Source organism: Pan troglodytes, chromosome 7 (assembly GCF_028858775.2).
Source record: "Pan troglodytes isolate AG18354 chromosome 7, NHGRI_mPanTro3-v2.0_pri, whole genome shotgun sequence".
Taxonomy (NCBI): Eukaryota; Metazoa; Chordata; class Mammalia; order Primates; family Hominidae; genus Pan; species Pan troglodytes.
In genome coordinates, this window is record NC_072405.2 from 25,457,223 (window position 1) to 25,483,480 (window position 26,258).

At 38.6% G+C, this 26,258-nt stretch overlaps 1 protein-coding gene across 3 annotated transcripts in view; it reads left to right on the top strand.

Annotated features, from left to right (window-relative positions):
• The window catches only part of ZDHHC2 (zinc finger DHHC-type palmitoyltransferase 2), a 68,100-nt gene that overhangs the window by 13,368 nt on the left and 28,474 nt on the right, over window positions 1-26,258 (top strand). For 2 of the 3 annotated variants that reach the window (XM_519614.9, XM_024345000.3), the window contains exons 2-3: window positions 16,732-16,758; window positions 18,286-18,380. In XM_519614.9, the coding sequence (XP_519614.3) occupies window positions 16,732-16,758; window positions 18,286-18,380 (122 nt within the window). Of the gene's footprint in view, window positions 1-16,731; window positions 16,759-18,285; window positions 18,381-21,827; window positions 21,863-26,258 lie in introns of all 3 variants that reach the window. The other variant, XM_063816185.1, reaches the window with a different exon arrangement.

The window sequence follows — 26,258 nt, forward strand, 5'->3', positions numbered from 1 at the left end:
TAATGAATACATCTAGTATATAAACAGGTGGTACTTGTATAATATTACACTATTACAATATGTTGTGTCTTTAAGCAGTAGTCGTGGAAATCTTTCAACTGTGGGTGGCCAGATAATGACAATGTCAGATTTATTTTGGCTGTGACTGAATATACATACTGTTTCAGCAATTGCTGTCAGAGAGATTGGGCTAGTGCCGTAGGTGAATGCAGTGTTGGGCGAGAGTATGATTTGCTGCAAGTAAGAAGAGAAAGGCATTGTATAATTCCAGCTGGGATCAAGAAAGTTTGTGTATGTTTACTTTATGAATATATGACAGTGAAGTTACAGAAGAAAATAGTGCTTCTCAGTGACCCAATACTGAAGGGTGAGCTAGTGAATAGGTGGATACTCTTGAATGTTTTAATAGATATTGTGACCCAGTGCTATCGTGCAGCGATTACTGCTGGTGCTAGTGTTGGTTTAAATCTTTGATTTCATCTCTTCCAGTGTGCCACTGTAAATTTTATTCCAATGAGCTCATAAACACAAAGGTAGGAATTACATCCTTATATAGTTTCTTTCTCTGGAGAGTTGTAAAGTACTTATAAGTGTCAAATAATTTTATGAACCTAGAAATAATTGGATTAATTTTTAAATGTGTTACATGTGCCTGTACTCTGGTCATATAGTACTCAACATATAGCTGCTAACCCTGCTAGATGGTTTTAGAACGTTGCCTGTTTCCTTGGAGATGCAGAAAAGATGCATTGGTTTTTCTCCTTAATAAATCAAACAGCTAATAACGTTTGGTCATGAAAAATAAGGAACTCTCAGCATTGTCCTTTATGATAATTCTGAGTATACCAGATAATAAGAAACTGATGTAAGGACATTAAAAAATACTCTACAAAAATTGTTTCAACTTGATTGTATATATTTTTTAAATGATGAAATAACCAATATACATATGGGACTTTTTGCATGCTACCAATAAATAAATACATCCACACATATATAAGAAAGTTGAGTGTTACATTGGGCAAAATAATCATTGAGGCACTTCCAATTCTAAAATTTTGGTTCTGACTAATAAGGGGAGTATTTCAGGACATAAATCCCTAGTTGACATTCCCCTGGGTTGGTAAATAGCCATTATGTGGAAAGCAGGCAGATCTTTGTTGAGGGTGTAGTATCCACCATAGACTTACATGGTTCTACGGAGTCAGTCATGGCCTCTGTGGTCTTTCCTCAAGAAGGGAATCTGGAATTGGAAAGGAAGGGGGTGGGGCTGAAACGATTCAGTGATTGTAGGAACTTGGAGTTGAGTTGTAGCCATGTGTAGAAAAGGAAAGACCCATACAACTCTATCTAAACAGGAGAAGTAAACTTACAGCTGCCCTCAAATCTCCACAACTTGCTGGCACTAGGAGCCTCTTCTATTTTAATTTGAGACAGGGATTATAGGATTCCATTGAGTAAGCTTTGAAATGAGGACACTAAGATCAGGGGGCCAGCCCTGAGATCAGATTTCCTTATTTATCTACATTGCTTAGTGCAGTCAGTGATTCAGAAATGGTCCTTCCCTTTGCCAAGATGAAAGTGGCAGTGAGTTTTTCATGGCCGTCATTATGAGGTGACGTCTTTATTCCTTTTTCAGAACTGATAGATTGAAAGACCCACACATTCCTAATGATTTAAATACAAACATTCAGTGAATGTTTACCCAGCCTTCAATTAGATACGTTAGATTTTACACCATCTGTTTCTGTCGAGTAGAGCTGCTTAGCTATTTAGAGCAATGATTTGGTCATCAAATTGCTACAGAAATGATGTTGAATTCCACCACATGTGACAACATGGATGAACCTGGAAGACATTGGGCTACATGAGAAAAAGCCAGTCACAGAAGGACAGATACTGCCTTCTTCTGCTTGTATGAGGTGTAATGCCCAACCTTGTTTTTACTAACCCTGTTTTTAGACTCTCCCTTTCCTTTAATCACCTAGCCTTGTTTCCACCTGAATTGACTCTCCTTTAGCTAAGAGAGCCAGACAGACTCCATCTTGGCTCTTTCACTGGCAGCCCCTTCCTCAAGGACTTAACTTGTGCAAGCTGACTCCCAGCACATCCAAGAATGCAATTAACTGATAAGCTACTGTGGCAAACTATATCCGAAGTTCCCAGGAATTCGTCCGATTGATAACGCCCGAAGCCCCGCGTCTATCACCTTGTTAATAGTCTTAAAGCCCCTACACCTGGAACTGTTTACTTTCCTGTATCCATTTATCCTTTTAACTTTTTTGCCTACTTTACTTCTGTAAAATTGTTTTAACTAGACCCTGCCTCTCCTTTCTAAACCAAAGTATAAAAGAAAATCTAGCCCCTTTTTCAGGGCCGAGAGAACTTTGAGCGTTAGCTGTCTCTTGGCCGCCGGCTAAATATACGGACTTTTAATTCGTCTCAAAGTGTGACGTTTTCTCTAACGCGCTCAAGCACAACAGAGGTATCTACAATAGTCAACTAAAGGAAACAGAGACCGTTTCGTGGTTGCCAGGGGCTGAAGGGAGAAGGAGATGGGGGGTGGGCTGCAGTTCAGTGGGTATAAAGTTTCAGTTACGTTAGATGAATAAGTTCTAGAGATCGGCTCTACATCCATGTGCCTATACTCAACCACATGGTATTATGCACTTACAGTTATTTCAGAGAGTAGATCTCAAGTCTTCTTAATGCAGTGAATTATAATAATAAAGAAATGCTGAGTAACACTTATAACCTGGAGACTTCTATAAACGTAAGGATTAAGAGCTACCAACCAGGAGAGATCCATATTCTGTCTCTCTTAATGTCAGTGTCTACATGTGAGAAATGTGTTTTAGGAGTGTGCCTGTGTAGTACAAATTGGAGTAATTATCGTTCCTCCTTTCTTCTGCTGTGGATGGAGGTCAGGAAGCCTATCCCATCTCTTACTCTTTCTAGTATCACCATTTTACTGTTGCTCTAGGAACCCAGAGCCCTGTTCCTCCCCAAATTCTTGAAGTGTGATGGTTAGGAAAGTCCATATTCAGGTAGTGCCCTGAAATATGGCCAATAATTTGAATTTTTTGTATCCAAAGTTTGTAAAATTATGTTTGCAGAGGTTTTAAGTTGGTTGGTGGAGCAAGGGTGACCAGAAGAGGACATTTTAAACCCTACTTTCTAGAGTGACCCAGATCAGAAGTAACAGGGAGTGGCAGGAGTATCAAGCACAGACCAAGAACTGAGAGCAAGCAAGGAAGAGAACAGCTGCCCAGGACAAAGCAGCCCAGTGGCTGCGAGGCATCCGATGTCACAGATCCTGGCAGGCCACACAGAATCCTTGCATGAGTTTTGGGGCCAAACAGGACTATATGTAGATCCCATCATGACTTGGATGACGTTAGAAGTTATACCTCTGTGAGACTGTCTTCTCAGCATTTGAAATGATAATAATACCAACCTCACAGATGGTTGTAAAGTTTAAATGAGATCAACATTCAAAGAATTGAGGGTGCAGTGGCTCATGCCTGTCATCCCAGCACTTAGGGAGGCTGAGGCGGGAGAATCATTTGAGCCCAGGAGTTCAAGAACAGCCTGGACAACAAAGGGAGACGCTATGGCTACAAAAAAAAAATAAAATTATAAATTAGCAGGGTATGGTGGCACGCATCTGTGGTCCCAGCTACTCAGGAGGCTGAGGCGGAAAGATTGATTAAATCTGGGTGGGCGAGGCAGCGTGAGCCGTGATTGCACCACTGCATTCCAGCTTGGGAGACGGAAAAAGACCCTGTCTTAAAAAAAAAAAAAAAAGAAAGAAAGAAAGAAAAAGAATTGAGCACAAATCCCTGGCATAGAGAGCATTCAACAAATGCTCCTGTAAAGCTGCAGTCTGATTTTGGAGGATGCTGCAAGCTATATTCTGTGCCTCCAAAATTCTTAGGTGAAAGTCCTGAACTCCAGGACTTCAGAATTTGTTTGGAGAAAGGGTCTTTAAAGAAATAATTAAGTTAAAACGAAGTCATCAGAGTAATCCCTTATCCAACGTGACTTGCCGTCCTTAAAAGAAGAAATTTGGATACAGAGAGGCATCGAGGGAAAATGATGTGAACATACAGAGAGTAGGTGGTCATTGCAAGCAAAGGAGAGAGACCTAGGAAGAGACCAACCCTGCCGACACCTCAATTTGTGCTCTATTCTTTTTCTTCTTCTTCTTTTTTTTTTTTTTTTTTTTAACAAGGTCTTGCTCTGTCTCCCAAGCTGGAATGCAGTGGAGTAATCACAGCTCATGCTGCCTCGACCACCCAGATTTAATCAATCTTTCTGACTCAGCCTGCTGAGTAGCTGGGACCACAGGTGCATGCCACGATGGCCTGCTAATTTATAATTTAAAAAAAAATTTTTATCTCCGTCTTCTAGAGTCCAGAAATGTGAGAACATAGATTTCTATTTAAGGCCCATAGTCTGTGATACTTTGTTATGACAGCTGTAGCAAATACAGGTATTATCACGAAGACTTGGAATGTGATGAACACCTGATCTCATAGCCCAGCAGGTAAGGGAGGAAAATCAGGGCAGCCTCGAGTCTACTGTGCTGGAAGGGAGATATGTTTGGATGTTGCACTCAGTAGGCTTCCCTTAACACACAGTCACTAGTTTTTGTTATATTGTTAATAGTGTTATGCAGAAGCTTTTGATGGCTGATCTAGAGGCCAAAGCACAGAAAGCAAATCTTTTGGGTCATAACCTACCCTTAAGAGACTTCCCATATCTTGGTTTATATGCTTTAACTTAGTATTATTCATTTTTGTGTTTGATATTGTGCTATTCTTTTTTTTTTTTTTTTTTTTTGAGACATAGTCTGGCTTTGTTGCCCAGGCTGGAGTGCAGTGGCACTATCTCAGCTCACTGCAGCCTCCGCCTCCTGGGCTCAGGGGATCCTCCCACCTCAGCCTCCTGACTAGCTGGCATCACAGGTGTGTGCCACCACACCCAGCTAATTGTGGGGTTTTTGTTTGTTTGTTTGTTTTGGTAGAGACAGAGTTTCACCATGTTGCCAAGGCTGGTCTCAAACTCCTGGGCTCAAGCGATCCAACTGCCTTAGCTTCCCAAAGTGCTGGGATTACAGATGTGAGCCACCGCACCCAGTCACATTGTGCTATTCTTCAGGAAAAGGTTGCCAGTCATTTCTGGGCCATTTTCCATCGTTCTTTGATAATTTCTAGCATAGTTTAGCTCAGTATAGCTGTTTAGAGATGTGTTCTGAGGTAGAGGCTGGGGAAATCATCAGACTCCATAGGGCATTGGCATAGGACCAATGCATGCCAAGCCCTGTTAGAATCTGGACAGGGCGTCGTGGGTTGCAGGTGTGGGTGGGGTTGACAGGAAAGGAACTCTGGGAGACGTAGGGCAAAAGTTTAAAAATTTACTGGTTTAGTTTTTTTCTCATTCTGCTAATTCACCCACATTGTAATTTATTTGCATTTTTCTGCTTATTCACGCTTAAAAGGCTTTCCAGCAGTTTATTCCTAACAACTTGGCATTTCACGCTGCAGAAAATTTTAGCGTTACTACATGCTAATTATTCACTATGCACTTCTTCCCCTAGATTGTTAATAAACTGCTAGCACTAAACTTTAGGAAACTCCTACTCCTAACATGTCACAGTTTGGTGATGAATTTATCCTCCATATTTGATGAACAGACCTTAATAATGCGCCAAATTCTATTCTAGGTGCTTTTACCTTCTAGTTTAATTCTCGAAAGAGCTCGGTGAGATAAACATTGAGATGATGTTCAGAGAATCTAAATAACTTGTTCAACATAAAACATCACACAGGATTCAAACCTCAGTGAGAGTCATGGAAAAGACACAAATAAATGAAAATACAGGTTCTGTGAGATGCTAAGAGACGAATAATGTATTGCCATAGTGATTGCAGGGTCTAACTAGACAGGAAAAGCTGGTATTTAAACTGCACCCTGAAGGATGAGAAAGAAGGAGCCAAGCGTGGAGTCAGGTGTGGAGCTTTTCAGACTGGGCACAGACGCTAAGGTTTGGTGTGTTTTTGAAACGGGAACTCAGTGTGGCTGCAGCTTAGTGAGCAAAGGGACTAGTGACCAGAAGTGGTCTTGGAGGACAGAGAGGAAGAGCCAGATCATGCTTGACCACTGAGACTGAAGTGAGGAGATTGGACTTTATTTTACTGTAAATTGAGTGCAGAACCTTGGGAGGGTTCTTAGTGAGATGATATCACTGAATTGCATTTTAAATGAGATCATGGTTTTCTTATTGCAAAATGAATTTTCAGGGAATTGTGTGGGGATCCATTGAGGTAGTCGATTGCCTTGCCCCGTGTTTGTGGTTAGTAGACTGTTAGGAATATCAGGACTGGCTTGTATGTTAACTGAGAAAGTACAAACTGAAAACCGTGTGTTTGGAATTCAAGTTTTGCACCATCAAAGACTTACTGTTAACCTTTGCTTCTATTTTGAAGCTACTTATCTGTCCTTGACAAAGCAGTTCCTGCTAATTTACTGATCAGTTAGTTGTTAGAATGACTTTTGCCTTAGGTCTTCAAAAGTCAAGATTTTTGCCCCGAGAATACATCAGGGTAGGATTTAAGATAATTTTATAGCCAGAGAAACCTTCAAGATAAAGTGCAAATTTTAGTTTAAACAATAAAATTAAAGCGCCGCTCAGCTGAGTGCCGTGATCAAGATCACACATATTGGGAGGATTGGGCTGGAGTCCAGGTCTCCTACCACCCAGTTCACTGCCAGTGCAGAGGATCAAGGGAGGGTACAATGTTAGCTTGGTTAAGACACAAGAAAGCCCAGAGTGACAGAAGAATCATGCACAAGAGGAAAGACGTGTGAGGTGAGTTTGGAGAGAAAGGCAGGCGTTTTGAGTTATCAATAAAATCACAATGACATATGAGGACAACAAAGAAAAAAAAAGAAACAGTTTGACTTAAAGTATAATAAAAAATATAATATATAAAAATATATAAGTAGATAGGTTATAAAGAAAATAAATTCAAAAATGTATTAGGAAGAAAAGGGTACCATTGCAATTAAACTGAAAATGTTAACGTGAATAACATATTTTTCTTGCATGTCATTAAATAAGGTCTGGAAGGGGTGTCACTCTTGACCTCTAATACACTAAAAATGAACGAGAGATTTTTGGAAAGTAGCTAAAAGGACAAAGGATTTGGCTTCAAGGGGTTCCCCTGGCCAATTTTGTCAAAGAATTCTCTATGAATTTGACAGACTTTTTCCAAAAGAAGAGCATAATTAATTCTGTTAGAGTAATTTGAGTACAGAAAATTAGCTTAGGGAGGGTGTTGGTGACCTTGACACGGGTGATTGCAGTGGAATGCTGGGGAATTAGACCAATTGGAGTTGGACGAGGAGGTAAAAGGAGGTTGGGGGTAGAGAGAGTGATTTTGGATGATTGTTAAATTTTCCTGTGAAAAGGCCAGAAAGTGGGATGGCAGCTAGAGACATGAAGTCGGGACAGATTTTGTTGGGACAGGAGATGTTAAAGCATATTATAAAGATATTAAAGCATAAAGTATTTTTGTCATAATCTTTTGAATGTGAGCTACTTCTGTGAATTAACTGAAAATGTTTTCATAACTACATCCTTGTTTTTTCAGCTAGTTTTTACTTCTAACTAAAATGATATCATAAACGCTAAGCTTCAGCACAGAGGTAGAGTCTTATTTACCATTTTGTTCTCAACAGTGTAAGCACAGTATAGTCAATTGATGTTTCTCAATAAATGAGTTAAAGATAAACAGAAAAAATGTAGAGCTTGGCTATAAAATTATCCTTAAGATTCATTCATTAGGACCAAATCTCTGTTTTAGGGTGTGTGTGTGTGTGTGTGTGTTTGTGTGTGGGGGGGGCGGTATTCTTCATTATCAGATGTCTGAGGCTAGGCTGGAAATTGCATAGTGGTTTTATATTGAAAAGTTACTGTGTATGAGCAATAAAGGTAAATTATTCCTCCAAAGGAGAGAGATTGAATTTGAAGACAAGAAAAAGAAAATTCAGATTAAGAAAATAAATGTTAAAATCACAGCAATATACATTTGCAATAAAATACCCCAAAATCACGTTGTTTTAGAAACACTTTACTGTTCTTTGCTAATTCAAAAGGGGGAGTTCATTTTTTGTCTATTATGAAGGCGTAGTAGCACACAAGTAGCCATGTAAGTATCTGAAAGCTTGAATTTTGGATATATTTATGACTAAAAGTTCAACTAGATTTAAGTTACCATCAGTTTACTAGGCTGCTGTATCTCAGTAGATACCATTTAGGACAGTAACACTTTAATAATAATCACCAAAGCCGATTTTTAAATAATCAATTGGTAAAAAATATACGAGTGGAATAACCTTTGAGATGATCTCCTGCTTTTAATCAAGGTTGAATTTAAATCATTCTAGACTAAATTAATATATATAAATCATTCTAGACTAAAGCAAAATATTATCATTGTAGGGCATGGACCAAAAAGAAATCAGGCTAATCCAAGATAAAATGAGGCAAATAAGTGTTTGAAATTAAAATTAAAATTGTGATTCACAGTGTTCCTATTGTGTGTATTTAGATGGTATGAATGGTGCCATCCACCAGATGTAGGATTGGTAAATATTTTAGTGTAATAATAGCAGTGCTTTTAATTCCCAGGAATAAACTGCACCTAACTTCTTTGGGGTGATTATAAGATTTAGGTCTTTATTTTTTTTAAAGTAATTGTTTTTATTCATTAAGTTAAACAGTGCCTATCCAAAATAGATTCTTTCACATTTAAGTTCTCAAAAGGACTAACTGGCACATCAAGATCGAAGTTTTAACATCTCATCATTACTCTGTGTTAAGAATGAAGACCACCTTTTTGGTTTAAACAAGTTTCTGAAATGACACATCCGTTTAAAAAGGCAATTGACTTATAAGATAATTCAGATTTACATTATTTTTCACCTTTTATTTTCATTCGCCAAGTCTATTTTTGTTCAACATTTTGCATTTATTTCTTTCAGGAGCCTGTACAAATATTACTTTTCTCTTTGTAATTTATCTTCCTTTTTTAGCCCCCTTTCCTATACATTATACATTACAGTTAATATTATCAAGATGAAAGATGATATATTATAATTGTACATTCATAGGGCTTACTCTACACAAGGCACTGTGTTAAGTACATTCTTTTATTGTCCCTTTGAATTCTCCCTACAGCCCTAATGCTATTGCTGCAGCGATCACCCTCATTTTGTAGTGGAATAAGTGGGATAGCTTGTGTAAGCCAGCAAGTGGCAGAGGCAGGATTGGACCTTGCTTTCTTTATCCCCAGCCATTGCTCTTTGGTGCTATTATGCTTAGTAATAATCACTTTTCCATTTTGACAAATTCAACTATAAAAAAGTACAATACTAAGGAAGAACCAAAACCAAGGTGGGGGTGGAGGGAACCCTGTAAACTTATAGACCCTGTCTGTTTTCAAAGTTGCTTGAAGCCCAGTTGAAGCCAGTATCTCCCTCAGCTTTTTCCTTTTTAAAGGGACAGGAACCATTTTGTCTTCTCCCTCTCTCCTCTCTTTAGAGAAGTGTTTTCTTCACCTCACAGAAGAGATTACTTTCGCTTTTTTCAACTATGAGCTGAGTCCTACGGTGTGCTAAGCTAACATGGTAATAGAAATAACTTTTCTCTTGAGTTTTTCATGCCCACAAAAGAAAAATGAATACTTCTCATATGTCCACTTTGATATACCAGTTTTATGTGATTCAAATTAGTTGTCATGGTCTGTTTGTCTAAGTCAGTCTCTTACTCAGTAAACACTAATGGGGCAGATGCTCTATGCCAATTCTTGTGCTTTAATGAGGAATTAATTTTAATATGATCCAGCAGAGCTCGAAGTTGTAACATTTTTATCACATGCAGGAAATATTTAGATTGAAAATAAAAGAATTTCTAAGATAGAATTAATGTGCTACTCGTTGTGACTTTGAGAATAAAGCTAATTTGCTTTAGTAAAAACTGAGTAAACCTCAGTTTTCTGTTGACAAAAATTGAAATAACTATTAATTTATCTCAATAGCTGGTTTAAAGGAAATGGGATAAAGAAGGCTATACAACACTTGAAATTTCTCTATGGTAAAATTGGAGAATAGGTATCAGCATCATTGTTAAATCAAACAAACTGGAATTCTGTCTGTGAAGTAAGAAAATTAAATAATCCTGGATTAAAACTCAAAATCCACATTAAAACCAATAGTTATTTTTAGAAGACCTGTCCCAATTATGTTCAGTATTGCTATTTAGTTTTTGTATTGTTATAAATAATCAAATTATATTTGATTACCATCTATATTGTTTCAAAAATGAGTCTATTTTTCATCTGTTACCTTTATATACATAAATATTAGAAAAGTGTTGAGGCTAAATTTGAGCAATCTTTTCTTGAACAGTTACTTTTGAACAAAAATATTTGCATTTGACAATAACTTTGTATTTCATGTGTTTTTACTCTGTGAGAAAGGAAACTTTGAACTTGACAACTCTGCCATTAAACTGAAAATTACAAGGTAAATCACTGATTTACTAATTAAGTAAACATGGTTGAAAGAACATTCATTTCCTGAGTATCACAAAGCAAAACCTTGCATAGTCCATATATCTGTTAATGAAATAAGTTAATTTGCAAACTTTGATAATGTTATTTAATCAGTGACAAGTGATAAAAATGTTGCTAGTACTTCTTAAATCATTTAAAATAGCTATATGCAACTTTATTTGCAATATATATATAACAGATATGAGATTTCTGTCCAGAATATATAAAAGGCTCTCAGTAACTAAGTAGGCCAATAGGAAAATAATCATTCACATAGAAGAGAAAGGAAATCCCAATCATAGTGTTTTAAAAATAATGCCAAACTGCACTAATAATAAGGGAAATGAATGCTAAAATAATGATTTTTATTTAGGCCTATGATGTTGACAAAAATTAAACAGACTTACGTTTACAGGAAATTGAACTGGCTCATAATCTTGGCGAAAGTGTAATTGGATACAGCCTTTTGAACTGATCCCTTTCATTCTACAAATGTTACACAATTATTTACTATAAAGATGAATTTATGTGTAAGTTGTGTACTTTTAAAAAAATAGAACATCTGTGGATTTTGAATTACATTTAGGGAAAAGCAAACTGTGAATGGCAATAATAATAATAATAATAGCTTTAAAAACAAAGTCTTTGAATGCATATCAGGCTTATAGAGTAGTGGTCCAGGTCAAAAAGATTAGCAATTCGTACCAACTACACCTTTTTTGTTGTTGTTGTTTTTGAGACAGAGTCTCACTCTGTTGCCCAGGCTGGAGTGCAGTGGCGTGATGTTGGCTCACTGCAACCTCTGCCTCCCGGGTTCAAGCGATTCTCCTGCCTCAGCCTCCAAGTAGCTGGGATTACAGGCGCATGTCACCACACCTGATTAATTTTTTGTATTTTTAGTAGAGACGGGGTTTTGCCATGTTGGCCAGGCTGGTCTTGAACTCTTGACCTCAGGTGATCCACCCGCCTTGGCCTCCCAAAATGCTAGGATTACAGGTGTGAGCCACCGTGCCCAGCCCCTAACTATACCTTTTTCAAAAATGTCACTTTGTTTTAGTTTTCAGTTCTCTCACCTCGAGTCAGTGGAGTAGCAAACACATTTGTATGCAAGCACCAGCACCTCTGGAATGGTCAGTAGGGTCATTCATATATAAATGCACAAGTGGAGTCAAATTGCTTTTCCTTTCCTTAGATTGGCTCCACTGAAGGATTGGAAATTTTGATCCAGAAAAGAGCTGTCAATTTTGGAGCACTTTTGAAGACAGGGTGTAGTCAGTGTCTAGAGAGAAATGCATACCTGTGGCGGTAGGTTCAGATATTAAAAAACAGACTTGCCTCAAGCCTTTCCTGTGCCCTCAGATGAGCTGCTTCAGGGATTCTATGAGAAAGCAAACTCTGACTAGCCTCTGACTTACAAGCGGACTTGTAGAACAGGCCATTTGTAAATCAAAGGTCATCCAGGCCTGCCTGTCTCATTCTGGAGATCAGAAATGTTAAAAGGAATGGAGAACCTAGGAAGCATTTACAGATGCCACATCTAGGTTAGTAAGAGATCTGGAAACCATATATTAGTTGTTGTAAACTAGAACATTTAAGGGGGACACTATAACATCAAATATGTGAAGATCTGTAATTTAGATCTTCTGTTTGTTGCTGTGGTTTGGAAGCCTCAATATCACAGGTAAAAGTCACAAAGCAGCCAATTTCAACACCCTGAAAGGATGAATTTTCTTATTCTTAGGGCAATCCAACAGTGGAACAGGCTGCCCTCCAAGAAACTATGGGCTTCTGCTAGCTCTAGAAATGCCTGAACTTGTATTTGGTAGCTCTCTTGGGCAGGAGATTGGTTGGACTGAGCAATCTTAAAAATTTCTCACACTACCCTCTGGTTCCAGGCTTCAGAAGGCAGCGCATTTCATTCCAGCACCAAGGCCTGAGGTCCTGTGCCCTTTTGAAAAGCTGAATAAGGACAAAAATATACAAAGTCAGACTTGGTACAGCTGAGATAGGGCAAAACTTCCAAAGACTCTAGTACAAAGAGAGAGACCAAATGGGAAAACAAATAGACAATACAAAAGGCGTACAAATGTCTTGATTACTAAATACAGCTTCTTGCCGCAGCTTCCTTTAGCGCTTGTGGCCCCTGTCCTAATCTATAATACCTGCTAGCTTGGAATATTTACAACAGCCGCTGAGGAATGGCAGTTTCCCAGCACTGCCTGGCCTTTCATTGTGCAACAGGGAGCAAGTAAAGTCACTGTGCATAAGCATTTGTACTTTTAGAAATTAGGGGGAAAAAAAGAGTGTCTGCTGTGGACACATTTTGTTCTTTGTGGAAAGCTCACCAGGTGGTTGCCAATTTATCAAGAGCAATAAATGCCTGCGGAAATGTAATGACCTGGAGAGCATTGCTTTTATCTGAACTCTATAGTTGGAAGGAAAACCAATCAACCAAATGATACAGAAATAAGACCCCCAAGGGGCACACTTGACAAGTTTTGTTCTGCAGGAGAGGAGCCAGGGCTGAAGTGCGCAATGGAGGCATGGCTGACTGCAGCCTCCAGCCGTTTCCTCCACCCTCTCTCCACACTGTGCTCACCTCTCCTCCAAATAAAGTTGAATAAATATTTAGAGAATGTTGGTTTGAAGGGAAGCCAAATTATTAAGCTACTTAAATGCCTTATGTCTGTGTCAAGCCCTGTTTGCCATAAGCTTCATATAACCTATTACCTTTTTTTCTCTTTTTTTTTTCTTTTTATTTATTTATTTATTTATTTATTTTTTATTATACTTTAAGTTTTAGGGTACATGTGCACATTGTGCAGGTTAGTTACATATGTATACATGTGCCATGCTGGTGCGCTGCACCCACTAACTCGTCATCTAGCATTAGGTATATCTCCCAATGCTATCCCTCCCCCCTCCCCCCTCCCCACCACAGTCCCCAGAGTATGGTATTCCCCTTCCTGTGTCCATGTGATCTCATTGTTCAATTCCCACCTATGAGTGAGAATATGCGGTGTTTGGTTTTTTGTTCTTGCGATAGTTTACTGAGAATGATGGTTTCCAATTTCATCCATGTCCCTACAAAGGATATGAACTCATCATTTTTTATGGCTGCATAGTATTCCATGGTGTATATGTGCCACATTTTCTTAATCCAGTCTATCATTGTTGGACATTTGGGTTGGTTCCAAGTCTTTGCTATTGTGAATAATGCCGCAATAAACATACGTGTGCATGTGTCTTTATAGCAGCATGATTTATAGTCCTTTGGGTATATACCCAGTAATGGGATGGCTGGGTCAAATGGTATTTCTAGTTCTAGATCCCTGAGGAATCGCCACACTGACTTCCACAATGGTTGAACTAGTTTACAGTCCCACCAACAGTGTAAAAGTGTTCCTATTTCTCCACATCCTCTCCAGCACCTGTTGTTTCCTGACTTTTGAATGATTGCCATTCTAACTGGTGTGAGATGATATCTCATAGTGGTTTTGATTTGCATTTCTCTGATGGCCAGTGATGATGAGCATTTTTTCATGTGTTTTTTGGCTGCATAAATGTCTTCTTTTGAGAAGTGCCTGTTCATGTCCTTCGCCCACTTTTTGATGGGGTTGTTTGTTTTTTTCTTGTAAATTTGTTTGAGTTCACTGTAGATTCTGGATATTAGCCCTTTGTCAGATGAGTAGGTTGCGAAAATTTTCTCCCATGTTGTAGGTTGCCTATTCACTCTGATGGTAGTTTCTTTTGCTGTGCAGAAGCTCTTTAGTTTAATTAGATCCCATTTGTCAATTTTGGCTTTTGTTGCCATTGCTTTTGGTGTTTTGGACATGAAGTCCTTGCCCACGCCTATGTCCTGAATGGTAATGCCTAGGTTTTCTTCTAGAGTTTTTATGGTTTTAGGTCTAACGTTTAAATCTTTAATCCATCTTGAATTGATTTTTGTATAAGGTATAAGGAAGGGATCCAGTTTCAGCTTTCTACATATGGCTAGCCAGTTTTCCCAGCACCATTTATTAAATAGGGAATCCTTTCCCCATTGCTTGTTTTTCTCAGGTTTGTCAAAGATCAGATAGTTGTAGGTAAGCGGCGTTATTTCTGAGGGCTCTGTTCTGTTCTATTGATCTATATTTCTGTTTTGGTACCAGTACCATGCTGTTTTGGTTACTGTAGCCTTGTAGTATAGTTTGAAGTCAGGTAGTGTGATGCCTCCAGCTTTGTTCTTTTGGCTTAGGATTGACTTGGCGATGCGGGCTCTCTTTTGGTTCCATGTGAACTTTAAAGTAGTTTTTTCCAATTCTGTGAAGAAAGTCATTGGTAGCTTGATGGGGATGGCATTGAATCTGTAAATTACCTTGGGCAGTATGGCCATTTTCACGATATTGATTCTTCCTACCCATGAGCAAGGAATGTTCTTCCATTTGTTTGTATCCTCTTTTATTTCCTTGAGCAGTGGTTTGTAGTTCTCCTTGAAGAGGTGCTTCACATCCCTTGTAAGTTGGATTCCTAGGTATTTTATTCTCTTTGAAGCAATTGTGAATGGGAGTTCACTCATGATTTGGCTCTCTGTTTGTCTGTTGTTGGTGTATAAGAATGCTTGTGATTTTTGTACATTGATTTTGTATCCTGAGACTTTGCTGAAGTTGCTTATCAGCTTAAGGAGATTTTGGGCTGAGACAATGGGGTTTTCTAGATAAACAATCATGTCGTCTGCAAACAGGGACAATTTGACTTCCTCTTTTCCTAATTGAATACCCTTTATTTCCTTCTCCTGCCTGATTGCCCTGGCCAGAACTTCCAGCACTATGTTGAATAGGAGCGGTGAGAGAGGGCATCCCTGTCTTGTGCCAGTTTTCAAAGGGAATGCTTCCAGTTTTTGCCCATTCAGTATGATATTGGCTGTGGGTTTGTCATAGATAGCTCTTATTATTTTGAAATATGTCCCATCAATACCTAATTTATTGAGAGTTTTTAGCATGAAGGGTTGTTGAATTTTGTCAAAGGCTTTTTCTGCATCTATTGAGATAATCATGTGGTTTTTGTCTTTGGCTCTGTTTATATGCTGGATTACATTTATTGATTTGCGTATGTTGAACCAGCCTTGCATCCCAGGGATGAAGCCCACTTGATCATGGTGGATAAGCTTTTTGATGTGCTGCTGGATTCGGTTTGCCAGTATTTTATTGAGGATTTTTGCATCAATGTTCATCAAGGATATTGGTCTAAAATTCTCTTTTTTGGTTGTGTCTCTGCCAGGCTTTGGTATCAGAATGATGCTGGCCTCATAAAATGAGTTAGGGAGGATTCCCTCTTTTTCTGTTGATTGGAATAGTTTCAGAAGGAATGGTACCAGTTCCTCCTTGTACCTCTGGTAGAATTCGGCTGTGAATCCATCTGGTCCTGGACTCTTTTTGGTTGGTAAACTATTGATTATTGCCACAATTTCAGCTCCTGTTATTGGTCTATTCAGAGATTCAACTTAGAATCTCACTCAAAGCCGCTCAACTACATGGAAACTGAACAACCTGCTCCTGAATGACTGCTGGGTACATAACGAAATGAAGGCAGAAATAAAGATGTTCTTTGAAACCAACAAGAACAAAGACACAACATACCAGAATCTCTGGGACGCATTCAAAGCAGTGTGCAGAGGGAAATTTATAGCACTAAATGCCCACAAGAGAAAGCAGGAAAGATCCAAAATTGACACCCTAACATCACAGTTAAAAGAACTAGAAAAGCAAGAGCAAACACATTCAAAAGCTAGCAGAAGGCAAGAAATAACTAAAATCAGAGCAGAACTGAAGGAAATAGAGACACAAAAAACCCTTCAAAAAATTAATGAATCCAGGAGCTGGTTTTTTGAAAGGATCAACAAAATTGATAGACCGCTAGCAAGACTAATAAAGAAAAAAAGAGAGAAGAATCAAATAGACGCAATAAAAAATGATAAAGGGGATATCACCACCGATCCCACAGAAATACAAACTACCATCAGAGAATACTACAAACACCTCTACGCAAATAAACTAGAAAATCTAGAAGAAATGGATACATTCCTCGACACATACACTCTCCCAAGACTAAACTTTTTTTCTCTTTACAGTGTCCATGGAAAACACTGGCGAACAAGGTAAGCTAGATTATATTAATGTTATAGATTTTTTAAATAGTTTGAAAAAAAATTGTATTCACTTAGATTTGGTTGGGATTAATAAATTGTTCTTTGAGAATGTGGAGACAAGCTAGGGTTAAAGATGTCTCATTTCTCTTAAGTTTGCAGATTGAATTCTGTCAGACACTTGGCAAAGAATTCTATCCTGAAATGGCTGTCATTGTGCCAGAGATTCTTAAGGCTTTGAGGTATAGGGATATCAACAATTTCCTTTCCTAATTCAGATTATTAACTTATAACTGAGTCACCTACATAATTTATGAAAAATATTGTTGGCTTTAGTCATCTCACACCGATTTAAGTGCCTTATTGAATAATTCAAATTTTTAATGATTCTATGAGTATCCTCATTCTTTAGAAAAATTTAAAATTGCTATTAAAGTTTTAAAATGCCAAATATGCTATATTTAAATTAGCGTATTTTATTCAATGATATCTTACAGAATTAAATTGTGTATTAATGTATTACCCAGAAGGAATCATTATCACCATATACAAAATTAATATTTAAAATTTGGGCCGGGCACAGTGGCTCATGCCTGTAATCTCAACGCATTGGGAGGCCAAAGCGGGCAGATCATTTGAGGTCAGAAGTTCAGGACCAGCCTGGCCAGCATGGTGAAACCCTGTCTCTACTTAAAAAAAAAAAAAAAGAGAGAAAGAAAAATACTAACATTAGCCAGGTGAGGTGGGGCATGCCTGTAATCCCAGCCACTCAGGAGGCTGAGGTAGGAGGATTGCTTGAGCCCCAGGGGGCGGAGGTGGCGGTGAGCCACTGCACTCCAGCCTGGGCGACAGAGTGAGACCCTGTCTCAAAAAAAAGGAAAGAAAAGAAAAGAAAATTTTGGATAGTATTTCAAGACTTTATAACACCACCCAGAGTGTGTTTATATGCATTACTGAAAAAAGTATTCAGAACACTTTTTTAAAACAATTGTCCCATGTAATAAATAAGACACTTGAACTCCCACTGAAGGAAATCTCTTTGTCCAGATGTTCTCCATTTAAATGTGTTATCATTACACCAGCTTTGACTAGAGCCAAGCAAATAAGCAAACAGCTTCTCAAATAGGAACTGCCTTTGTTATCTGTGTCAGTACAGCAAAGTTCTTAAAGCCTGAGTGTTTTAACACTTGTTTTTAATGCTGTGTTTGCTGTTTAAATTTGCAGGCGTAACGGCCTCATTTTTACAATTTAGAAAAGGTCCTTGTTAGTGATTTTGCCAATAGATGGTCTGTCTACAGATGGGAGGCTTTTATTCATGGGCATAGATCTCATTATGCATTTAGGAATTTTTGTAAAAAACTCTTGGCTTTGGAAATAAATTCGTTGAGTTGTGTTTATTCTAGTATAAAGTAAAGGAACTTTCATAATGTATTATAATTGGTAATTTGGTTATTTTAAAACAAGCAGATCGGTTGTGACTATCATAATTTTCGTATGTATTTGCATATTATGATGATAATTATGTTTCTCTCATTTTAGTTGTGTGCCTGATGGCCTATCATCTACTTTTTGCAATGTTTGTCTGGTCATACTGGAAAACTATCTTTACATTACCAATGAATCCTTCAAAAGAAGTAAGTTAAAATATTAACGAAATTATTCTAATGATAGAAATCAATAATACTGATGTATTATTGAAGAATGAATTTTATTTTAATGTTGCAAACTTATTGAGTGTAGTGACTTTTTAGATTAAAAAAATTAGTATGTCTGTTAATAAATACTTGAATTTTCACCTGGAAATATTATTGTTTTCACCAGATAAGCACTGCATTTTCTGTATTGAATCTGTTATGAATTCCATTTCCACTTTAGAGTCAGACATCAGGATGGATGGATAGGTAGACAAAGATAGATAATAAAATAGAGCTAGAAGGTAGACATAATTCTATGATAATTATCATATTAAAGGTGTATTAGTTAGTTGTCAGCCACCAGAAACAACAACAACAACAAAATAATGGCTTAGCTAATCTTCTCTGCATTCAAGAAGTCTGTAGCTAGTCCACAGCTTCCAGGTGCCCACACTCCTTCTATCTTGTTTCTCTGCCATGTGTAGCCTCCATTTCCAAGGTCCCCTCTTGGTCTAAGGGGGACTCTGCAGTTCCAACCATCACATCTACATTGTAGCCAGCAGACCGAAGAAAGTAGGAAAGAGAAGTAAATGTCCTTCTCTTCAAGAACACTTTCTAGACATTGCTGACGTCATTTCCACTTACATTTAGAAGTTGGTTATATGGCCACATCTACCCACAAGGAAGTGGGGAGTGTAGCCTTTCTTCTCGATGACCATGTTAAACATGAGAGAAGAAGAGAAATATGGTTACTGAGAGACAACTAGCAATCTCTGCTTCAGAGGGTTTTAAGTAGAGTGATGGATCAAATTTGCATGTTGAAAAGATCATTCTGTTTGTTTCTGGATCATGCATCCTGGTTAAACGTTCTTGGAGCAAAGAATTGTGTCTTACTCATTTTTGTATCCTTGGCGTATAGCCCAGTACATTGTTGAATAAAAATATACTTTGCTAACTCTAATAACAGTGTAGTTTTAGTAAGCCAAGTTTAAAAAAAAAAGCATCACTGTAGACTGTTTACTGAAGTAATCAGTTTGAAATGCAACTTTGGTCAAAAAAGCCAATAAATATGCTATCTGGCTTGGGAGAGGATGGTAAAAACCACAGATGTTTGCACAGAATTAATGGTATGCCTGGCTTAGAATGCTCTATCTATTGCCTGTTTTTCGTCTATTCTCCACTTCTTTTTCTATCCCAGTCTTTTTTTTTCCATCCTCCTACCATATTTGCTTCTTTTCCATCATCTCTCTTACCCTCATCCTGTCCTTAGTGGTAGGTTTGAAGAAAAATACTGACTTCTATCATAGGTAGTCTCATCCACTCTGGTAGTTTACATACAACCTCTGTTTTGATAACTCCCAAATCTGTTTTGAGTTCTAAACTCCCCCTTAAATTTCAAACTTATGTATCCCCCTGCCAAGCATAGCTTCTTGATAATTCCACCAACACCTCAAATACAAAACATCAAAAACAGACGTCATCACCTTCTCCTTCCCCAGACTGTGAGTCATCTGTTTCTTATGTCGGTTAATGGGCAGTTTATCACTGCTCTAATTCTGGGTCTTCATCATCTCCCTTGTCTGAGACATTGTATTCTTCTCCTGGTAATTTGGTTATTTTAAAACAAGCAGATCATTTGTGAATGCCACAATTTTAGTCTGTACTTGCATATTATAATGATAATTATGTTTCTCTCATTTTAGTTGTATGCCTGATGGCCTATCATCTACTTTTTGCAATGTTTGTCTGATCATACTGGAAAACCATCTTAAGGTTTTCTGTTTACAGCCTGGCCTACCTTTCCTTCCCAGAACCCCACAAAACTTCATCCAATACCCTGAAGCTGGAGTGGTCCTCCTAAAAAGCAATGTAATGCCTTCCCTCTACTGCTTGTATCTATTGTGATTCCATATATCCCACAGGGGAAGGCTCAGTCTCTTCTGCCCAGCAATAGCAGCTCTTGTCTCAATTTCTGACTTTATACTTTGTACTCTAGTAGTTCTTAACTACACATAGTTTCCTGTATACAACATGGCATTATTTCCTTTCCAAAATATTCTTACCCCTTTCTCATGGAAATAATATATTTATTTTCCATTCATACTGGCAGCTCCTTCTAGGTCTCCTTTGCTGTTTCCTCTTCAGCTCCTAGACTGCCAAAGCATTGGAATGTTCCAGAGCTTAATCCCTGGACTTCTCTTCTTATATACCTGCATTTATTCCCTCGTGGATTTCATTGAGTTCTGTGACTTTATGTGTCACCCCAGTGCCGCAGCTCTCAGATTAATATATTAGCCTGGTGCTTGCTAATAAACGCCCGACACATTTCCAGCTCCCTATTTGACATCTAATAGAAATTTCAGGTTCAACAAAACTGAAAACAAACTTCTGATTTCTCATTTAATTCCCCAGTTCTTCTAGTCCTAAAGTTTTCTTACGTCAGTAATGACAGTTTCACTCTTCTGTTCAGGCCAGAAACATTGGTGTCATCCTTGGCCACTCTTTTTCTCTCGGACGCCACATCTAGTCAATCAGAAAATTCTATACCCTCACCCTCAGAGTATGGCCACATTGTGAACTCATGTGCCGCACTGCTCCCTGCTCCCACCCCGGTCCAAGCCACCATCCTCTCTCATTTATAGATTTGCAGTAGCCTCTTAACAGGTTTCTTTTTGTTGGTTTTTTTTTTTTGGTATTTTGTTATTTTTTTTTTTTTGGCCTCCTCTTGTGTATTTTCAACACAGTAGCCAAAGTCATCCTTTCAAAAGACAAGGCAAATCTCTCACTTTTTTGATGTCTTTATACAAATGGTACCTTATCATTGAGGCTGTCTGTGATGACTCAACATAGAATAGCAACCCCACTACCCTCAGCTTTCCCTGCACCTTACCTTCCTGGATTTTTGTCCATAACATTTACCATCATGGCAACACACTGCATATTTATTTGTTGAATACTTTTGAAAATACACCATCGTTAGAATGTAGGTTCCATAAGGGCATGAAATGTATCTTTGTTCACTGCTTCATCACCAGTGCCTAAAGCAGTGTCTGACCTATAAAAGGTACTCGAGATACTTTTTAAGTGACTAAAAGTAGGGAAGAAGTTATTCATACAGATGCAGGTTTATTTTTATGGCCTTGGCAGGAAGTTGAAGTGACTTCTAACTTCTCTCTAAAATTATATATGACATCATTGGCTAACAGTGAAGACGTAAGTGGGTTAATTAAGGGTTGGGAGAGTAGAGAAGGTTTGAAATAGTGGATTGGACAGAGTGGCAAAAGGATATGAAACACACGGAAGAAAGAACACAGCATTGAAGGAGCAGTCAAATCAATGACAGTGACATTGTAATGGTATCAGGCTTCGTTGTGTGATTTTTCTACAAAAGACGTACCTTACTCATACAACTGTGTGAGATAGATATTATTTTTTACTATTTTACAGTTGGAGCCACTGGCTTTGAACATGAAACAATTAAGGTATCTAGTGCTACTGTGTGGGAGAGCTAAGGTTCAACCAAAAGTCCTTTCAACCCTTAAGGACACTTTCTTTTCACTACACCATGCTCTAGTATGGAGAGCAAGCACAATGGGTGGGAGTGCCCAGGACTTCAATTGAAGCATGGGGGAAAACATAGCAAAAATTTTTTTACATATTATTCATTTAATATTTGTATTTTTTAAAGTTTTGTATATGAGGTACATAAGATATTAGCTGATAAAATATATACCAATACACTTGAACCTGGGAGGCGGAGGTTGCAGTGAGCCGAGATCGCACCACTGCACTGCAGCCTGGGTGACAGATCGACACTCTGTCTCAAAAAAAAAAAGAAAAAAAAAGAATGTATACCAATAAATACTCATCTGTTAGCAGTGTGATCTCACGTAATTTTTTACGGTTAGGGGAACATGATGAAAAGAGTTTGGAGACCACTGTTAGGAAGAAAGAGCCCTTGTCTGGTGGTTAAGAACCTTAGAATATTCCCTTTATAAAACACAAGGTCTTGGGCTATTCTTTTAATTGATCAGCTGTTAGAGACCTCTCGCTTGTAAAATGTGGATCCTGAACTGAGAACATGTGAATTAAAATTTGCCCTTTTCATAGCAAGATTGTTAAAGTGATAATAGTTTTTCATTGGTAAGATTTTCTCAATATAAAAGTAATACAACTGCACTAAATTATATTTTGAAAATGAAGACTAGGCAAAAAGAAAAAAGAGAAAAATCCATTACACCAATTCAGGCACTTTACATTCTGAATTTCTTTGTAGTTAAAAAAAAACTTGTGAGTACCTAATAGGTATATATATTTATGGGGTACCTGAGGTATTTTGATACAGTCATGCAATGTGTAATAATCACATCAGGGTAAATTGGGTATCAATCACCACAAGCATTTGGTGCATAGCAAAAAATCCTATTATACTCTTAGTTATTTTAAAATGTACAATTAAATTATCATTGATTGTAGCCACCCTATTGTGCTGTCAAATACTAGGTCTTATTCATTCTTTTTTTTTTTTTTTTTTTTTTTTGAGATGGAGTTTCACTCTGTCACCCAGGCTGGAGTGCAATGGCATAATCTTGGCTCACTGCAACCTCTGCCTTCTGATTTCAAGGGATTCTCCTGCCTCAGCCTCCCAAGTAGCTGGGATTACAAGTGCCCGCCACCAAGCCCGGCTATTTTTTGTAGTTTTAGTAGAGATGAAGTTTCACCATGTTGGCCAGGCTGGTCTCAAACTCCTGACCTCGTGATCCGCCCGCCTCGGCCTCCCAAACTGCTGGGATTACAGGCATGAGCCATGGCACCCGGCCCAAATTTTTGTATTTTTAATAGAGATGGGGTTTCGCCATGTTGGCCAGGCTGGTATCAAACTCCTGACCTCAAGTGATCCACTCGCCTTGGCCTCCCAAAGTGCTGAGATTACAGGCATAAGCCACTGCGCCCAGCCTTATTCATTCTTTCTAACTTTTTTGGTTTTGGTACCATTAACTTTCCCCACTTATGTCCAAGTTCCCTACTACCCTTCCTAGCCTCTGGTTGCCATCCTTTTATTCTCTATCTCTATGAGTTTAGTTGTTTTAATTTTTAGCTCCCACAAGTAAGTGAGAACATGCAAAGTTTGTCTTTCTCTGCCCTGCTTATTTTACTTAACATAATGACCGCGAGTTCCATTCATGTTGTTGCAAATGATGGAATCTCATTCTTTGTTTTGTGGCTGAATATATTCCATTGTGTAACTAAACACCGCATTTTCATTATCCATTCATCCGATGATGGACACTGAGTTTCCTTTCAAATCTTGGCTATTTTGAGTAGTGCTGCAATAAACATGGGAGTGCAGATTATCTCTTTAACATACTTGTTTCCTTTCTTTTGGGTATATACTCACAGTAGAATTGCTGGGTCATATGGTAGCTCTATTTTTAGTTTTTTGAGAAACCCATCGTAGTAGTACTAATTTACATTCTCACCAACAGTATACAAGGGTTCCCTTTTCTCCACCATCTCACCAGCATTTGTTATTGCCTTTATTTTACTTTGTTAGTATTTTTTGAGATAAGGTCTTGCTCCGTTGGCCAGGCTGGTGTGCAGTGCTGCAATCACAGCTCACTGCAGCTTTGACTTCCTGGGTTCGAGCAATAGTCCCACCTCAGCCCCCTAAGTAGCTGTGACTACAGGCATGCATCACCACGCCTATCTAATTTTTTTAAATTTTTTGTAGAGATGAGATTTCACTATGTTGCCTAGGCTGGCCTCAAACTCCTGGGCTCAAATGATCCTCCCGCCTTGGCCTCCAAAAGTGCTGGGATTATAAGCATAAGCCACTGCACCTGCCCTTTGCCTGTCTTTAGGATAAAAGTTATTTGAACTGGGGTGCGAATGATAACTCATTGTAGTTTTGATTTGCATGTCTCTGATGACCATGGATGTTGAGCACATCTTCATATACCTGTTTGCCCTTTGTGTGTCTTCTTTTGAGAAATGTCTGTTCAGATCTTTTGCTCATTTTTAAATTGGATTATTAGATTTTTTCCTATAGAGTTGTTTGAGCTCCTTATACATTCTGGATATTAATCCTTTATCAAATGGGGAGTTGCCAAATACTTTCTCCCATTCTGTGGGTTGTCTCTTCTCTTGGTTGATTGTTTCCTTTGCTGTGCAAAAGCCTTTTAACTTGATGTGATCCCATTTGTCCACTTTTGCTTTGGTTTCCTGTGCTTGTGGGGTATGATTCAAGAAATCCTTGCCTACACCAATGCTTTGGAGAGTTTCCTCAACGTTTTCTTTTACTGGTTTCATAATTTGAGGTCTTAGATTTAAGTCTTTAATCCATTTTGATTTTTGCGTATGGCAAGAGATATGCGCCTCATTTCATTCTTCTGCATATGGATATCTAGTTTCCCCAGCAGCGCTTACTGAAGAGACTGCCCTTTCCCCAGTGTATGTTCTTGGCATCTGTGTTGAAAATGAGTTTACTGTAGATGTAAGGATTTGTTTCTGGGCTCTCTGTTCTTTTCCATTGGTCTATGTATGCCAGTACCATGCTATTTTGGTTACTATGTACAAATGCTAGTCTTATGCCAGTACCGTGCTATTTAGGTTACTCCCCTACACTAAACTCTGTAGTATAATATGAAGTCAGGTAATGTGAGTCTTCCAGTTTTGTTCTTTTTACTGAGGATAGTTTTGGCTACTCTGTGTCTTTTGTGATTCCGTATACATTTTAGTATTTGTCCTCCTTGGGAAGGCTTTCCAGGTTAGGTGTTGTGATCTAAGCTGCATCTGCATTAGGAGATACCCCAATCCCAGTAATACTGTGGTTCTTACAGACTGGTAGATGTGTACTGCCTTGGTGGTCTTGGATAAGATTTGGAAGAATTCTCTGGATTACCAGGCAGAGACTCTTGTTCTTCTGCCTTATATTCTTCTAAACAAACAGAGCCTCTCTCTCTCTGTGCTGAGCTGCCGGGAGCTGGTGGAGGGGTGACATGGCACCTCTGTGGCCAACACCACTGGGACTGTGCTCAGTCAGACCCGAAGTCAGGATAGCACTGGGTCTCGCCCAAGGCCCATCATGTCCACTACCTGCCTCCCCTATCTGCGTTTGCTCAAGGCTGAAGGGCTCTGCAGTCAGTAAGTAGCAAAGTCAGCCAGGCTTGGGTCCTTCCCTTCAGGGTAGAGAGTTTGCTCAGGCCCTGGCCGGGTCCACAGATGCCATCACGGATCCAAAGACTGCAGTCAAAAACCTTTTAGTGTTTTTTGGTATTCAGAGTGTACCTGTTCCCATTTTTTAAATGTAATAGTCCATCAATGGCTTATTAGCATTTTTTTTATTATACGTTAAGCTCTGGGGTACATGTCCAGAATGTGGAGGTTTGTTACATAGGTATACACGTGCCATGGTGATTTGCTGCACCTATCAACCCCATCATCTACATTAGGTATTTATCCTAGTGCTGTCCCTCCCCTAGATCCCCACCCCCCGACAGGCCTTGGTGTGTGATGTTCCCCTCCCTGTGTCCATGTGTTCTCACTGTTCCACTCCCACTTATGAGTGAGAACATGCAGTGTTTCGTTTTCTGTTCCTGTGTTAGTTTGCTGAGAATGGTGGTTTCCAACTTCATCCACGTCCCTGCAAAGGACATGAACTCATCCTTTTTTATGGCTTCATAGTATTCCGTGGTATGTATGTGCCACATGTTCTTTATCCAGTCTATCATTGATGGGCATTTGGGTTGATTCCAAGCCTTCGCTATTGTGAACAGTGCCGCAATAAACATATGTGTGCCTCTGTCTTTATAGTAGATTCTTTCACTGACATATCACTTTTAAAGTTTTTTAAATTGTAAAATATTTTACACATATTTT